General features: G+C 39.0%; 1 protein-coding gene and 1 long non-coding RNA gene across 2 annotated transcripts; one reads left to right on the top strand and one right to left on the bottom strand.

Annotated features, from left to right (window-relative positions):
- Positions 1–2,266: 2,266 nt before the first annotated feature.
- LOC110975456 (uncharacterized) lies at positions 2,267–8,599 on the top strand. The gene is made up of 12 exons (XM_087130787.1): positions 2,267–2,496; positions 3,956–4,300; positions 4,815–4,984; positions 5,460–5,967; positions 6,070–6,180; positions 6,290–6,456; positions 6,556–6,669; positions 7,080–7,150; positions 7,342–7,382; positions 7,578–7,674; positions 7,972–8,077; positions 8,352–8,599. The coding sequence occupies exons 1-12, from the start codon at positions 2,325–2,327 to the stop codon at positions 8,421–8,423; spliced, it is 1,974 nt and encodes a 657-aa protein (XP_086986913.1). The 5' UTR covers positions 2,267–2,324; the 3' UTR covers positions 8,424–8,599.
- Positions 8,600–13,258: 4,659 nt separating this feature from the next.
- LOC147795815 (uncharacterized) lies at positions 13,259–15,396 on the bottom strand. The gene is made up of 3 exons (XR_015423568.1): positions 14,838–15,396; positions 13,814–14,332; positions 13,259–13,425 (listed from the first exon to the last, which is right to left on the bottom strand). It is a non-coding gene; the product is annotated as an uncharacterized LOC147795815 (long non-coding RNA).
- Between the last annotated feature and the right edge of the window lie 3,452 nt (positions 15,397–18,848).

Below are 18,848 nucleotides of genomic sequence, written 5' to 3'. Positions count from 1 at the left end.
TTGGGAATTCCCAGTCACGTGACCTTGCTGTGCATAGCGCCCGCATGCTTTCCTGACGCAACAGATAGAGATGGAACGTGAAATTTGAATAAAGGCTATAATCGCGACTCTGGAGGATTTTGCTAAAGATTTCCGACATTTCAAGAGGATTAAAAAATTTGTCACAAGGTACAAAGACTAATCTCTTTCGAAGACCGTCAATAGAAATTAACCATTAGCCCACAGGAATACATATCTTTTATCCCCAGACAGTTGTTTTTTTAAATAGGCGCATAAATGTACATCCGTCATGTTAAGTGCATGGGTTTTGCACATTGCCGTCTCTTGAATATTCATTTACGTGCGGAGACAGTGGAAAAAACATTAGCAGCGTCAAAATATATAATATGACTGTGGATCCCACTGTTATGTGAAGTTCATCATGCATAAACAATAGTCAAAGGAAGCGGCGCGGATGGAGCAAATGACACGTGGTGGCATGGAAAGCGTGATGGTCCCCGGTAATAATGCATCAACCCGTTATTGAATTCTGCTGAGGACTGTACGCACGCGCATGGCACTGGCAACAGAAGTGACGTGGAAAGGATTTCAAATAAGGAAAAAGGTTTCAAAATAAGCATGTGTGGATTCATCTTCGAATCCAATATTTCTGCTTTGCAGAATGCCCAAAGCTTTGGTCGTTTTTCAACACACCTTTCCAAACTTGTTGATCTCATGAAGCAAAAATATCCAACTTCTAAAACTTCTGTCTCTTTCGATTACTAAAACCAAGTGGAAATAAAACACCAAATTCGTCATGAGCAGTTGTACAATCGCAGGTTACATCTCTGGAATATCCATTACAAGCATCTATTAACCGGAAGAGTCAGTGCAAATAAAAAAAATCACAGTTTTGACAATCTAGCCTGGGAGTCTTGTACGGATCGGTGACATGGTTAAGGCATAAGAATTTATCTGGGGAAAAAAAGTATTAGGGCAAACCTTGTTTTTCAGAAGCACATAAGTCACACAAAAAGGAACTGATGCAGTTCTCAAAATAACATCAAAGGGATTGATTTCCATGTGAAAATAAAACTCTGTGTTCAAGTAATGACAAGCAACTCAGTTTTGTTTTCACATCTGCTTGCATGCAGGGCAACGCAATCAAGCCCTTACTGATGATTCGAACGTTTATTTTTAGAACTGCATTGTGTTAGTATATGTTGCTGAACAGTGTTTAAGTCCTACGGTGCAGGATGGCTTTTTTGTTCACATTTACATTAGTTACTGTGTCTTTACATCTTTCTAAAGGTAAGCTCTCTTGTAATTTAAGCAATTGCAGTTTGTAATTTCAATATATTATTGGTTTATAAACGCCACAGCTAGAGATGAGCTCAAGTTGTCATTGTGAGTCTGTAGATAGAGAACCCGGAAGGTTATTTGGATTGACACAAGATGACGCCAGGAAACGAACTTATAGTGTGCCGGTATAGTTTATTCTGTTGGCTCAATGTTCGGCTCGTCTCTACTTGATTTTCTTAGCTCATTGGCTTTTTATGCATTGAGCGGACATTCCATTTTCTCTCTATCACGCGAGTTTTCTATTAATATATTACTATGCTATACTATTACTATATACTAGTAAATGTAATACTACATGCATGAAAATGGTTAGTTCTTTGGGACTCGAGGATAGGGCTAGGCAAAAATTTATATGTAAATGAATTCGGTGTTGGTTTTTCTTAAACGGAAGCGGACTGCCTTGGTGGCTCTCCTTGCTGTAGAGCCCTGATTTCCACGTGAAGGGCCTTGTGGTTAAACTAACTGGTCCTTATAAAGTGAGATTCTTCTACTTCTTCAAGGTGAACTTTTTCCAGGCAAACCAAAGTATGTTATAGAATCACAGAAACAGATAACAGAACCACATGACATTTCGATTTTCCGAACCGTAACATGTTGAGTGAGTTGATATAAGGACTGGTGGCAGGTCGGTCACTCAAGTATTCTTGATTGAAGTTACTTGCCTGCGTCCAAAGGCGAAACATAATGATTATTGAGACATCGGACTTCTCGACTGAAATCCTGAATGTTATATCTTCGCACCAAGGATATTTTTGGAAAGTTTACAAGCCAAAGAATGAGTCCGAACAGCAATTTTCCTTTGCATTTGCTCATCCGGTAATCTCGTGCGTTTTGTTTTCGTTAAAGCCGGGGAGTCTGACCTGAGGATTTACGAAGGAATCAATCGGGAAGTTTTTATTGGATCGAGAATCAACCTCCGGTGCATTTTCTACGCTGATTACGTTGAGGACCCCCTAGTCCGATGGTTTTTTAACGACATAACAATGATGACCTGCGAGGATCGAAATCTGACGGACGTCAGCCTCAACAATCGTACATACAAGGCTTGCACGTTGACCATCGACCCAGTCATGGAGTCATCGGGAGGCAGCTACATATGTAAAGTGTTTCCCATTGAGGAAGGGAATACGGTGACCGTCCAGTTAAACGTTGCCGGTAAGTTAACATGCAAAGCCACATTTACTGATCCTCAGACTGGTCCCCAAAGTGATTCGATATAGAAACATTCATACGTTTGCGAGGAAATGTGAAAACATACTGGTCGAGTGCTTATCTTAAGTGCACAGCGTGTGAAATTACATTTCGAAAGTAAAAGTTTAAGTAATGTTGAATAAAATTATGACAAACCTTTTCAAGTTGAACTTTATCAAAGTTGAATATTTTATTTTTACAATCATATTCAATCTTCTTTGTTCTAATTCCGTCACGTTTTCGACCAATTGAAGTAGGAATACTTCGGCCAGTCCACACATCTGGAACTCTCAACATTGTATAAGAGTGTGGTATATGAAAATGAATTTAAATCACCGAACAAGGGAAAATGGACTTCAAATCAAGACGAGACTTCACAAGTACAATAAGAATTTAATACTCAGTCTTTTCTTTGATCTTTATTTCAATGCATTTCTACGTAGAAGTACCATCAGATCTGTAATTAAAGGAATCATCTCAAACCCAGACTGGAAACGTTCCCCGGGTTGTGTTATAGGTTTTAAATTTAAATCGTATTAGAATTCTAATCGCGCAAAATACGTGTACGTTAACCCAAGACTTGAATCATGATGAAATCGTGCAAACCTTATCTAGGAATAGTTCAACTTGCAGGCTCCAAAATCTGTGGTATTGAATTGGTCCCCCCATGTCCAAATTGTATACACACTCACACTTACCTTGCACATGCCTACTGTGGACATTCCTTTTTCTTTTCATGCAGTAAAGAGAACTCAGTGAAAATACTCATTTTTCTTGAACTGAGCACACAATTTTCAGGTTTTTTTTTACAAGGTTTTCTTGACTACCCGCTTCCTTTTACGACACACGATCCCTACCCCAAAATGTCTTTAAACTTCAGAGAAGGGGAACCGTCCTGTGGACATCTTTTGTTCACAAGTCCACACGAGGTATATAGCGCACCTCCAGATGTCTGAATAGAATTCCTGCGATTTCAGTGAAACATAACCAGCAGGGGGGCGGTCCGTCTCGTGTCTTGATTCAAATGCAAAGATTCTCCCCATTCTCAGAGGTGATAAAAATGGTAGTGCCTCTTGCCCAACGCAAAAGGCTGCACGTAATGACGGTGGAATGTTTTCATGTCGATTGATATGAATAGCTTAGGCCTACGACTTAGCCGAGGGCTGTATGATTTAAGCATGCCACATTATGTTTTGGTGTGTGCTTTCCTATGGTGCTCAATGGACTGTGAGTCCCACTAGCTCCAATGAAAATGCACTGTCAACAACGTGTGATGTCATCAGTGACTTGTGAGGATATCAACCTGTGATAGAGTATGCTTCTTTGTCCGTCGATTTGCATATTTCCTGACAAATAGTGAGGTTATCACAGGCACTGTATTTTGCACACGCAAAGAATTGTTAACATCTTATGTTTATTTTAGCGGCAGCGCCTATTCTGAGTGTGTTGGACATCTCAACCGGCGATCTGGTTGACAGCGGCTCCGATCGAATCTGCGTCCCACCAGGAGCCAAGCGGACTTTCGAATGCACCCTCCGTGACATACGGTTGAACGAGTGGACCCTCTCCTGGTTTAAAGGTGATTCCGAGAAAGTCCTCAGCTCTTTGAAGCTGGCTGGCATCAGCACAGGCGGCTTAACAAACGCAAGCAGCAGGTTTACGGTCACCAACTCCAGGGACAGTGGCCTCACCGAAAGTCTGCAATGTCAGGCGACTAGCATCCGAGGAGAGTCCTTGACAGTCACCGTGCATCTTCAGCCTTGTTCAGGTAATAGGAGCTCATATTGAACGAAATTACAACGAATTTCGTGTCATTTGCCAGTTCGGTTATTTTGTGCTGGAATCTTGAAACGCTTCGAAAACTGTACAGGTGGTGCATGCAACCCCTTCCACTGAGAGAAAACTTTACAAAATGGTTTGCGCCCTTTTTGTTCAAGTCAACTGAAATAAATTGTTTCTCTTTTCACAAATTGAGGAAAATTACTGAGTTCATTGAAAGTTAGCGTATTTCAACATAAAACTATCTTTATTGTAGCACTCTATTCTACTTAAGTTGACAGCACCCTAACGCTATTTGGAAAATTGCTGCGGTTTCACACAAATTGAAAAGTGCTCAAAAGGAAAGCATGAAATAATTACATGGGCCTTTAAAACCAAAAGCTAGGTTGTTGGAACATTGTCCAAAAAACGACAAAGTATCATTTATATGATTATTATTAGAACTGTCATCATCTTTGCTTGTAAACTAACTTGCTTCTTGTTCATTTGTACAAACGTATCAGCTGATACAGAGGAGAGCGGAGTAGGTCGACTGGTGGCAACAGCTGCAGCGATTGGTGCAATTAGTACGCTTGCAGTCGTGTTGATTGTGATTCTTGCTCTGCGATGGAGGAAGCACAGGGCAGCACAGAATGTACAGAGCTGTAGACTCACACAGCCACCTGTTGACATGGTGAGCCTTGCAGTAGTGAATCTTTTTCAGCAATGGAGACTTTTAACGTCGTGGAGAAAGAACGAGAATGGTTTAATGTTTTCAGCGGAGTTGTTTATTAAAGACATGACGGTGAAATTTGTCCAGGTGTCTGAAACTATCCTCAAAATGAAAGAGATTGGTCTTTTTCATTACAAACAAAATAATTTCACCATAACATCAATATCAGTTCTAATTTTTTTCAAAGTGATGTAAACAAAATCTCTTTTTTCATTATCCTTAGCCGATCAACTATTTAAGCACCTTGCACAAAAACAATGTTTGGAACACGAAAGGTGTCTAGATTCCCTAAGCCTAATAGGTTTGTATTAGGAATTCCCTAAAAGCTGTCTGATATTAAGTGGAGAGAAGAGTATTAGATGCAGGTAATTTTTTTTTTTATCAATGGGAGGTGAAGTACTTATTCGTGTCTAATTCGGATGTCTTTTGTTATCAGCATGTTACCTCATACGAGGACCCTCGTCCATCCGATGAAAGAATTTCAGTTCAAGCTCTACACAACTACGAGGGCAGAATTTCATCAGACGTTGAACATAAGTACGAGGACAAAATTTCGCCGAGGTGTGATGAACAGCAGGATGATGACAATGCACTGCCGCAGCATAATGCACCAACAACGTCTGAGGACGACAACAAATTAGTGACTACACATCAATACGAAGAGAGAATTTCATCTCAAGCTAAACACAAGTACGCAGGCAAGATTTGTTCTCACGTTGATAGGCGCGACTATGATGATGACAACGTTTTACCGTACAAGGAACCACGAGTGATCTTCAGGGAGGAAGACAATCTACCCTCATGGGCTGAGGGATGGAAGATTCCATGGAGCGACCTCACCGTTGATGATCGAATACTCGGCAGAGGAAACTTTGGTGAGGTGCGATCAGGATCTGTGAGAATTGACGGAGAGAGGACCAAGTCTGCAATCAGGAGGCTCAAAGGTTACCCCAGCCTACCTTCGCAAACATTTTTGTATCGTTTAATTGTACGTTGAGTAAGTCACAATGTTCCCTTATTTTTAAATGTATTCTCCCGCAATACAGGTAACGCGTCAACCACCGAGATAGAGGACTTCCTGGACGAATTACGAACAATGACTTCTATCGGTCACCATCCAAATGTCGTTTCTCTTTTGGGCGCGTGCCAGCATCAAGGTAAGAAACACATGCTACAGCAGTAAAACAAAGATGAAAAAATCGTTGTACTCCCGTGATTCTGCAGACACAGTGAACCTGATCCATGTTTTGTGATTTTTGTGATCAGATGTATTGTACATTGCCTTGGAGTATCTTCCACACGGTGATCTTCGCAGCTACCTACGGACAGCTCGGTCACAGTCAGACTCAGATGAGGATGCCTTGTCCTCAGAACAGCTGGTCAGATTTGCCCTGAATGTTGCCAAGGGAATGGAGCACTTACAAAATTTTGGGGTATGCCTGTTATTATACATCAGATTTCCCCCAAGCATTATTCTTATCAGTTCTGATCACTTAATGATTGGTGACTTTTCTCTGCTTCAAATTCCATAGGTGATCCACCGAGACTTAGCTGCCAGAAACACCCTTCTAGATGAAGGGCTGATTGCCAAGGTTTCTGATTTTGGATTGTCCAGAGGAGAGGACATCTATGTCCAGACATCGGCGGTAACTTATATGATACAGTTACATCTCTAATCTCTCAACCATGTTTTTACTCAATTTTTAACCTAATGTACAAGTCAGCAATGCTAAACCGAAAAAGAGGTTAACTTTCTTATTTTTGTATATAAAATAAATGCTAAATAAAACTTCTTTACAAAGTAATGCCATTGGGGCTGATGAATTACATCTAAATGCTTTAAGCTAAAGTTTGAAAAAAATTGATGTGATGCATGGAACAAAACCAGTCAGGCATATCACCATATAAACGATGCACGGTAGGCTATGGCATAAATTCTGGAAAGATAAGAAAACAGGCTCTGAGTGTGTTAGCACACGGGGACAAAATGAAAGGAAACCAGGTTTTAGCATTAGAGATGTAATGGCATATTGCATCGCACATCGTGCAATTTCAGAGACGTGTTCCTGTCCGCTGGTTGGCCATTGAGTCACTGAGAAACAAGAAGTACACCAGCAAGAGTGACGTGTAAGTTCATGGAACTTTTTTCTTGTCCTATGCGTGACTCTCCAAAAATCTGGTGACCGAAAGGGAAATTGTTAATATATTGCCAGTTTTTCGCGCAAAGATTTTCTCAGTTTCATGCAGATCGATCCCATCCTTCCACGCTTTCCTTGTTTTCCTTTTAATCATTCTGCTGACCACATTTTCATAAACAGGTGGTCGTTTGGAATTGTTCTTTGGGAAATAGCCACATTAGGTAAGAAATGTACCTTCGCTTTCTACTTTCCTTCCGTTTTTCACAATACTTCATTGTAACTGCATTTAATCAAATGAGACAGAAAAAAGATAGTTGGAAAGCCCTCACTTCTTAAAACAATCGAATTATCGCAAGGAAAATGACACAAAAGATTTTCTCTTCTGTGCTACTGATTTTCAATTCAACTTTATCTAGGGGGTACCCCATATCCAAAGATTCCAAGCGAGTCGCTCCCTGAGAAGCTGAAGAGGGGATATCGTATGCCCAAACCGAGGAACTGTGATGAAAGAAGGTAAGATTTTGGATTTACGTTTCAGACTATAGACAGCAGTTTGGCCTTGCTGACTTCTATGAACAAGTTAATATGTATTCATACCAAGTGTTAATTAGCTTCTGTTAGTTGACTAATGACAAGCGTTTTAATTAATGGCTTCTAGCCCAAGTTTAGTGTTTTGGTATTAAGTGGTAAATTAATGACCTGTACAGGCCAATAATTAACTTCGTTTTCTTGTTCCTGAAACCTTGAAGACGATCTCAAGTTAACAAAAGATCGACCGCCACTAATTTCTTTCTGTGCTTTAATTCCTAGCTACTCCATGATGCGCATATGCTGGGAAGAGGATCCGAAAAACCGACCAACTTTTACTGACCTTGTCTCCACCCTCAGTGAGATTAATGACACTAAAATCAAGCATGTGAGTTGTGAATGCGGTTGTGACATTACACCATTAGTCTTAGAGACATTCCTGAACCACTTTACTTCGGAGTTAGGACAATTTTTCCAACTGTTCTAGAGTGTCCGCACTAACAGTCACTGTGGGTAACCAGCTGGATTTTCGCAGTCTTGAAACCCTTCAAGTTTCAAAATTGTGGACTTGAAAGTAAAAATAGCAATGAGGTTGTGCACGCAGAATTTGTATCAACAAAATGACCTTATTTGTTCGCTTTCTCTTTTTATTTCTCTTTCAGACCTATTTGTCCTTTGACCGATTGCATTACGAGAACTTGAGTGAAATCCAACCCCAGTTTGATGACAACTGAGAGAACAACATCAACAAATTCCTCGTCCATATTTATCGTCCATGTTAATAAGGATATTCCACAAAGGATTATTTGCATTAAACGTAATCTCATGCACTTATTATTCTATGCTCTAGGATAGTTGACGTATAGTACACAGAAAAGCATATCGCTACTTTTTGCAATTTAATACTCCAGAAGGCAAGGCAGCAGATTTCAACAAATTTAACTTTTATTGAATCTCTTGAGTATCATAAACATTTGTTATCCACGCGTTCCCAGTGGAAGGAAAGTGGTTTCATGCTATTAACACGGTAACAGTCCCCACTGTGTCTCATACCACAGAATCATCAAGACTGAAAATAATCCATTGGGATCTGATACTCGTTGGCCATTTAGTTAAGACGTCAATCATTACAACCTGGCCATCGTTTATCTCAAGTAACGAAAAGGATGCATATAGTAAGACATTCACATTTCTCTGCTAAGAGCATATAAGATCATAGTCTACACGGAAATAAAAGGGTCAAAAATGAAACGAAGGAAAACAACGTTCACCTTGCTTGGCAAAAACAAAACACTCCAAAAGTATAATTCTAAAACGGTGGATATTTTGTGCTTCCTTTTCGTTACAACTTACAGTTGGCTTTCACGATACCAACCTCAGTATACTGTAGTTAAATCTTGCTTAACTCTGTAAAATGTTCACAGCAAAATTAACTTGTTATAGACAAATAATCATACTGAAAATCAAAGAATAACACAAAAATATGACCTTATCCCGAAAGTTATTTACCTGCCGTATGAATAGAACCGACTACAGTGCGAGCTTTGTGTACGTCGGCCTACATGTATGCACTTCCCTGTATAGCCAGTGGGGTCTAAGGTTAACAACAACAAAGTATTAATACAGGGGTCTATTGAAACAAACTCTATGTTTTTACATTTGTAATGATATCATATAAGGCTGTTTCTTCCGTATTGCTGTGCTTTGTTTTTAATACGCTCCTGATCCTTCGCTGGTGATACGCTGAGGTTCAGATCTCAAATCGCATTTTAAAGCTTTAGTCAAAGGATAAGAGCAAACCTTCAGGCAGAAAGCAAAAACTGTAGTCTTTAACTGCATTTTTATGACATGAATAGACAGACATAATACAACAAAAATGTAAGTTTTGAAATTATCGACAAAAGTGAAAAATAGGCTTTAAAAAGTTGAAATCTTCCCATACTATTATGCGGAATAAAAACACACTCCTGGTAAAAGCCATTTATGATGAGAGTATGACTTAAGACATGATACTCTAAAGTAAAAACTGGAACGTGCTCCATGATTTTTAACTGCAAAAGCATGATGTGATGCTCATGACATAAAAAGGCAAAATAAAAACCAAGCAGAGGAATTCGTACTTGCTTCAGTTGAGCTCATTTTAAAACATACACATTTACACATTTACATTCAGAGTTTCCTCTTTTTAAATATTCAAATCAGCTAACTAACTGTGATTTAATTTAAGGACAAAAATTTCATTATCTACTTATATATAAGAGGACGTAATTAGTTTTGCCTATGGGTCTCCCATACCCTCGGCCACCTCACCCCGCCCAACCTGTGCCCAACTGATATGTCTCAGTGACCTGCTGGATCCATCTTGATATAGTTTCACGTTAATAGATGTCTTAAATTTAAAAATAATTCACATGCACTGAAATCTGTAATGTTACAGATATATAAAGACACAAAAATTACGAAAAACGACATTATCTAGGGAACATAAACTATAACTCTTCCTTTCAATGAATTTCGATCATCTGTAATTTAAATGCACTTGAAGTCTCAAATTGGCATTCCATAAGTAAGCTTTCCCCAGCAATACTGAACAGTATTTTGTCTTACAAGTAAAGGAAGTAAAAGTGCTTGGATCCAGATGAAATGTATGCAAACTTTCATTTAAGGCGGTATGTTTTTCAAATACATGTATAATTGCAACATTCTGAATAACTCCTGAAACAAGTGGAAAGGCTTGCTCTAGCACCATGCGAAGGAATATGTCCGAAAGCCTTTCACCTGTTGCCGTCCCTTCAACATGAATAGCCTGAAATTCTAACTCTTGAAATCACATTAATACCCTTTAGTGAATGATCGCATGTTTTTACTACATTATTCACACTAATGATCGAAGTTGTGCAAATGCTGTTTCAGTAGGTATACAACTGCAAACGTAGGTAGCTAATATAGGTAAACATCACAGATACTAAAACGGTGCAACAGTGATATATATGTGGAACAATTATGCTAATCCATGGGCCAAATAGAGGTGTCCACACTCGTTATATACTAGATGTGAAAATGTTTTAGCAAGGAAATTAGTAGAATTTCTCACAGCGAAAAATAAATGTTTGTTCACAAAGGCGGACTATTCTCTTTAATTATCGCCTGTATCAAGCCAGGAATACAGCGTTCATGCATCTGCAACCTGTCCACCGTTTTCCTCCTTGTGATATCGTTTCATGTCTGATAAACATCCTTTATTCTCACTGAGCGTAACAGCTGATTTATCTGTGTTGAGTCTTATGGATACCACACAAAATCTAGCCATTAATTGCATGTTTATGATATTGAATATAAAAATTGAATATGGTTTGTGATGTGATATTGTAAAGTAATAATGTCAATAACAGTCCCCCCATTAAAATAGTAAACGTATGGTGGTGACGACAGGAAAATTGTGGGTAATAAAAATCCGAGAAATGTCACATGTTTCGCTTGAAACTACACGCACATCTACACATTTATATTAATAGTATCCTCTTTCTAATATTCATATCAGATAAACTTGGCTTTAATTTTTGTACAGTCAAACATTTCTATTCTCTGATCAAATATAACAGGCGGTGGTTAGTATGAATCGTGCTATTAAAAAAAAACAACCCGCAGTTTATTTCTCTTTGGTTTAATCCTGATCATAGTTTCCTTATCGTACATCGTACCGTGCAAGGGACCGCCAATGATCTTTGAAGATGATTAAATCGTTAGAAAAAAGTATAGATATAAAAAAAGACAATTACTTGATAAAATTGCCCTTTAGTCAAGATTTTTAGGAAAACTCTATATTATCTGATTACCAAACTATAGACGTCAAATTTCAATATCTGCACTATCAAAATATAAAAACAAAATAATTATTAAAAAAATCACCGGTTAACATTTTAGAAATTAAAAAAATATAATTTCCTTCCTTCTAGAATATTATCGTAGAAACCAGGAGGAATTGTTCAGAGCAAATGAAGGCCAGATGACGAATACTAAATAATGACAACGCAAATTACCTTTTTCAAGGGAATTTAGTCTGTCAAATGAAAATACAGCGTAACAGGTCCATGATACCAAAGCATGAATAACTCCACTTACACACGCTTTTCTACTCGGAATTTGTGGATGACGGGTCGGGGAGTCAGGTTTGCATAGTACGTCTTTACACGCCTTTCACCTCTACGGCCCCGGTTCGGTTCCCGGCTTTGTCCACATGTGGATTGGTGTTTTCAGTCCCTACCCGATTTTGTGGAGTTACCCAAAATATTTTCCTGGGGTTTTCCTCCCACCACTGAAACTCTAGCTACACTGACTAATTAAGGCACTTTTGAGGAATCCTTGGTTTCATTACCAGACTTTAATAATTAAGCATGACCTATCCGTATCAGAAATAACCAGAATTTTCCTTAATGACAAGGTTGTAACCTTTCCCTGTGCCTCAACCGCCTGGTTCGAACATTCCAAATACTACTTATTAACCATGTGTATATCTTGACGAATAATATCGATACATACAGAAAAAACAATGAGTTTCATGGTGTACAGAAGTCTGCAATTTTTAGCTTTTAATTCCATTTATCATTTAATTGTTTTTGTAAGCGTATGGGGCAGTTGGCCCTCAATTCCCATCTGCAGGTGAGATTTCTGTATTAACACCTACAAGTTGCTATGTACAAACATTGATTCGCTTTAATTGTTCTTTTGGTTGAGCTCGTTCGTAAATTTCTAATTGTTGATTTAATTTTTGTAACAAGTTTTTTTTTATGATCTTTGGTAAAGCGCCTAGAACGTCAATGTAGACTGAATTGGCGCAACCTCTCATTATCATCTATTAGCTATTATTTATTCTTGACATCTTTTACTGAGTTTTGTGATGAACCCCGTTTACTGGAAATGATCGGGTCTGTCACTGCTGAGAATCAATTCTGGTTATCAAAATTCGGAAAGTCTTTATCATCAGCAGCCCTATTGATCAATAAGCCCCCTTTAGTTTTGTTTTATTTCCAGGAAGTCATTGCTACGTAATGCAAACATTTTTGTTTGATATTTTTCCTCTTTGTGAAAACAGTAGCAGTTTAAATGCCATGAAATATATTTTACATGTGCATGTTAGTTGAATTCAATGCAGTGTTCTCCTAAGTATAAAGCTGACGAAAATGCAAATGATTATAGAATGTTAGAGAGTTCATTCTGGACAATACCTTTGACTCTGCAGCAGTTCCACAGGAATCTTTCGGAAAGTACTCCTGTGCCTTATCCGCAGTGTCGATGGATTCATCATCATCCACGTTGACTCGGGAACTTTGAGGCCTCAGGCCTGTTGTCGTTGAAGCCGTGGAATTATCACTGTGGTCCTTGGAGCCCTCGGTGAATCGCCCATTGCTTTAATTCCCCAATGTTTACAGTTATATGTAACACAATCCATAATTCCAATTGTTTAACTGTAATGCAACTTTCAAGTTTGTAAAACCTCCCAAAGTATATTCCAGTCTCCTCTTGCATGAGACGTATAATGGTTTGAACAATGGAAAAGTAGGCAGCACTGACCCATCTTTGGGACACTCATGTATTCTTCAATCCGTTGGCCGGAATGTGACAGTGGTTTAAACTTCCTCCATTTCACAATGCAAACACCTGCCACGATGATCATGGCAATGAAACTGCACAGAGTTACCATGAGAACAACGCTGAAAGGCTCTGATTTGTCAACAGCTGCAAAACCAAAATATGAATCTCTGTAAAACCACCGACAACCCACAACCTCATACTCGACACGGATGCGGTTGCACCTTAGAGTTATTATTTTTAAAAATCGTCCGGCTCTGATAATTTTAAAAGCAGAACAATAGTTTTGGGCACTCTTTTAATCAAAGAGACGTCAAATGTTTCTTTACGATAAATGTGCAGCGTACCTTGGTGGAGGCACGTTATTTGTACACTTGATTAACTTCTGATTTGATCAGTGTCTATCTAATCATTGATACAGTTGGCAAGACCCGAGGTCTGCCGAATCGAAGCAATTTGTTTATTCCTAAAACACAGCTATATGTAGACACAGTGCCTGTCGGATAAGTGAACTGGAGCTTTGCCAGTAAATTACCTTTGGATACCAAATCTTGGTATGATCTGACGACCACGTCACCATCGGGAAAGACATGACACTAGTATCTGACTTCACTGTCTTGAGAGCAATTGTTAAGGACAAGGGAACCTTCATAGGTTATGCCGAAGCATCCCTTGTCTCCAAGATCAGATATGTTCCTGGTTCCATCTGGTAGACTCAGCTTACCAACAACAGTAGTTGTCTTTTCGTGAGGTTTGCCGTATGACCACAAGACAATGGCTCTAGTGGTCAAGGAAATGTTCAATGTGGCTGGACTGATTTGATCAGTGTCTATCTAATCATTGATACAGTTGGTAAGACCCGAGGTCTGCCGAATCGAAGCAACAACAGTAGTTGTCTTTTCGTGAGGTTTGCCGTATGACCACAAGACAATGGCTCTAGTGGTCAAGGAAATGTTCAATGTGGCTGGGCAGGTAAGTGTCAATTTTCTATCGAGTCCAAATGTGCTCGTGTTACCTCTTATCGCCTCACCATCGTCCAGTGGAAATTGGTCACCTGAATATATGAGAAGAAAAGAAAAGCTTTAATAGTTTTCAAACAGCTAATAAATTTCTTTGTTACGAACTTGTTAGTGGATCATGGTAAGCTGAGTGGCTACGGTAAATTACCAACAGCTGATAAACCTAGTCTTATTTCACAGAATTTGTGAAGGTTCAAATAGCTTCTCTCTTAACATTACCTGCAGTGGTCAGGTCAAAATTTACCTTCGGCCTAGATCATCTTCCTGGGTCAGCCTAAAGGGTCACCTTGGTCAACTGGAAACGACCCTTGTGGGTTAAAATCACTAGGAAATCTAACACGTGGCAGGTCAGAAGAACGGTCCATTGGAAATTGCCACTGAAAGTGGCCTACCTCTGGAGACTTCATGCAACTCTTTCCATGGTCCTACTGAAGAGGCTAGGTTTTTTACACAAGACGGTGGGTCTTATAAATGGTTTTATAGCGTGCTTGATATTTTAACATCTTCAACACAACCCAAAAATGAGTGCACATTACCTACCTATAAGATGAACATCAATTTCCTCCACATTCTCATTATCCATGGGAGAACATTTGTACCTTCCACCGTGGACATCGGCGGCTGAGACGAATTCAAGACCAAAAGCAATGGCAAGATTAAATCCTGTGGATTTAATTCCTTCCTTTAATTCCGTTTTTATAACAGCAGTTTGCTCAGTTTTTATTTCATCAGGTTATATTCTTGAGTCGTGTAATGGTGAATGTGTCATATTTGCATAATGGAAAGAGTGAATTCCCTGCCATTGCACACAATTAGCATTAATTCATGGGAATGGTTGCGAAATAGCATTGTTGGGAACCATACAGCACTGCTGCGAGAGATCGAAGTTGAAAGTTCACGCTGTATAAACAAAATTTTTAAAAGCACTGATCGCCGCTTTGCATTCCTTCATAAGTGTTATCTGTGCTAGATTTAGTTGACGACAGTTTCATGTACATGCATATATTATCTAGTGTCTTAATGTTTGCCGGAGGTTTTTACAATTTGGAATGAGCTTTCTTGGACATGTTGCTTCCCTCTGCCGTGAGGAACCTGTAGCAGAGGCGTGACTCTTTATGTATCCCAACGAAAATACCGTACATCGTTGGTACAAAAAAAGTACTTCGTGCAATGCAATTCTGTATTGAACAGCAACTAACCTGGTTTGTACTGAAAAAAGCTCCTGAAATGTGCAGGCTAACAGGCTGAAATGAAACCAAGTAAACATGTGCATTAATAGAAATCGAAACAGTTTCATTTAATCAAACTATGAGAGTAAAAACAAAAGCAATATCAGTGATGGAAATGTGATTAAATCTTTTATAAACAGAACTGTCAAAATAAATATGTACAGATGTACATGAAATATACCTCCAGGCTCATTGATTTGATGTGATCACTGTCGCATTCGAATTGCTTGAATTAAAAAAAAATAATAGCTAACAATAAAGTATTGCTTCCTCGTATACCTGCCTCTCTGCACGAAGCTGTAAAACTGTATAAACATCAGGCAGAAATGGCTACACCTGCAGGTATACGTCTTCAGTCTTTGCCTTTGCCTCGTTTTATGTCAGGGATCGACCGTATCAACAATTTGATATTCAACTAGGAAGCGTACGGTAATTTCAGACAGCGATAAACATGTTTTAACCTCGAAGGGTCATGTCCTCAGGAGGTTGCCGGACGAGTTAGCTGACAATGACAATGAAGAGAACCCAAGCAGTCACGGTATCATGGATGGATTGTGACATTTCTGATGTTTCCAACATGTTTATAAGAATTTTCGCCGATTCAGAACGTGCTCTTGTAAAGAAGAAAGCCGGCAGTAAAATGCATCACAGCAGTATTTCTTATCTGACTCCTGTGTCTGTTTTATATATAAGAGATATTTTACAATATTTAAAATATTGCCAAATCGCTCAATTCTAAAGATTGTGGTTTCAACTCTTGAAAATATGCATGACCATCTGAACACGACAAGTTGAGTAGTTTAGATAGTAAGAAAACGAAAAATTAGATTTACGTAACTGATTTTTCTTGGATTTTCGGGAAAAAAACGCAGTCTCTTAACCATTTATAGTGGCAGACCAAGATTCTCGGTCATACATTCATACACTGAGTCATTCAAAGTTTTTGATGAATCTGGCGATCAATCCTTAGCTAAGGTTTTAGTGAACCGGGTGGCGATCAATCATCCCCTTGTGTAAGATTCTGGTAGGATTGTGCTCACTGCACAAGGGTAGCACACATTTAAACTGCCTCTGTTTGGCTTAATTCAACCCAAGTCTACTTCGGTGATAATTTATCTCGTGCTTTGAAGAAATATCGGCTGAAGATTTTCATTTTGTTCCTCAACAAAATCAGTATAACGGGTATATTGCGCATGCGTGATCATGTTGTGAAAATGAGCAGTAGAAAGTTGAAGGTAGGTTTGTTGATGCGTCATCATGTTTCACAGCCTAAAATAACTTGCCGTTTTAGAAAATTAAAGGGAAGGAATTCAAAATTGACTGATATTAACTGACGTGGACAAACGTAGCTGACTCGGAGACGAGGAATACGCTAACGGCATACAACACAACACAACGGGTTTAAAGGCGGGATAACGCTTTAGTATACACAAAGGGAAAATTTGTAAAAGCCGAGTTCCAAATGGGAGCATTGTGATTCATGAAATGGAAGCTTCGTATGATTAAATGCATAATGTGACCCGGTACATCGTAATCAGGAATAAGTCGCTGATGCCATTTTATGTAATGGCTGAGTTAAGTGGGGTTGTTGGAAAATGTTGAAAAAATTAATGTGGCGGTTTCTATGTATTTTGAAAGTGTATATATGACAGGTCACTCTCAACACACGTCTGATGTGTGCCATTTAAAAGCTAATGAAATCCTCTTTCTAATCATGTGCATATCTCAAAAGGTCAAAGTTTGCGACTTATTCCTGACTACAATGTACCGGGTCACATATATTATGTTAAAGGTTCTTTAACCAATTGCGCCCCCTCCCCATCTCCCTCTTTAGATAAATCCATTTTTCCACAGAAACTTTCTTTAAGAGATTTTTAATGCTGCTTTAAAAGCTACTCAATTCATTGTACATTTGCCTGAAGTTGTTATAGAAGGCCTACTTTCTCGATCTCCCCAACATTTCTTCAGCTGGTTGGATAATACACCGGGCCAGCCAACATAATCATTGAGATGTAGCTTTGCATCATGTCTTTGGCCGCGGTCCAAAGACAGTGAAACAGCTTGATCGGGGAAGATAGTTTAGGGACCTCGTTTGCGCACTGACAGTCAGCCAATCAGCAGTTTGTATCAACGTTACCAACGCTATTCAAACTAAATCGGCAATCCCAATAACCGAAAAAAAAACGACGCAGGAAATATCACTTATTTCAAATGCATGTCACAATGGCTATGTCCTAATGCCATCCTCCGGATTGCTGATGTTCACGTGACAATTAAATTTTGCTAAAGAGGAATTTTGCTTGCATTTAATGCAACCAAGGCCTTGAATCCTTGATACAAAGAATATAGCCTGAGGTGGAAAAAGTAGGAAAACAGGTTGCGTCCCATCCAAATAAGCCTGTGGGTTTATTTTCGCATATTTTCGGACAGGGGCTGAGTATAGTTTAATAAAGGTCTGCGTGAGGGAAAAACGTGAGATTAAAATCAACATCTCCGTGACGAAAATACATCTTGAAGCGATACTGTAGGTTTGTTGATTTTTAGTTGGAAAGTGAAGTCGTGTGTGGAAAACGAAGAGGGTATTAAAAATGTTTTAAAACTTTCCTCAGGGGACTGCATTATTCGCAGAATGTTATGTCAGATGTGCAATGCTAGGTGTTTAATTAGGTCATTCATCCCAGGTTCTTTTGTATAATTATTCAGCTGTCAACTGAGAATTATGCTTAATGGGTGCTGTGGTACACCCCGACTCCTATAGACCTCTACACTAATAAATTCATTCAATATAAGTGGAATTTTAAGTTCTCTGTAAAAAGACTTTAAAATCTTGATTTTTCCTGTGCGCCGGCGAGATTGTCGCTTCTAGTACGGTCCCTTCCATCGTTTGTAGTTTTAACTAAATCGTTAGTGTTCTCGGATCCAACCTGTGCATATGTGAAAACTGATGTTCAATCTACCTCCATGGTGCAATGTACATGTACAGGTACTATGTATCCATTCGATTTGCCTCTCTACACTTGGGAAATCTGAAGAAATAGATATCTTTCTCTTTGGAATCAACACTCTTTGGCTTGTACAACCCCACGGCAAACACAACGAGTGGATACAATTTCTTTTGATAGTACTCCCAAACTATGACTAGCTAGTTCAATGGTAGCTATGTACACGGACGTACAGTATACGTGTACATTGAACATCGATCAGTCCGTGTTTTTACAAAATGCACAGGTTAGCTCCAAGAACACTAACGATGTAGTTTATACCACTTATGATGGAAGAGGGCCACACTAAGAAGCAACGATCTCGTGCACGCAGGAAAAAT

Source organism: Acanthaster planci, linkage group LG20, assembly GCF_054643075.1.
Source record: "Acanthaster planci isolate LZ-2023a linkage group LG20, COTS_SCS, whole genome shotgun sequence".
In the NCBI taxonomy this organism is placed as follows: Eukaryota; Metazoa; Echinodermata; class Asteroidea; order Valvatida; family Acanthasteridae; genus Acanthaster; species Acanthaster planci.
Note: the sequence above shows the minus strand (reverse complement) of the source record. Positions and strands in the feature narration are given on the sequence as shown.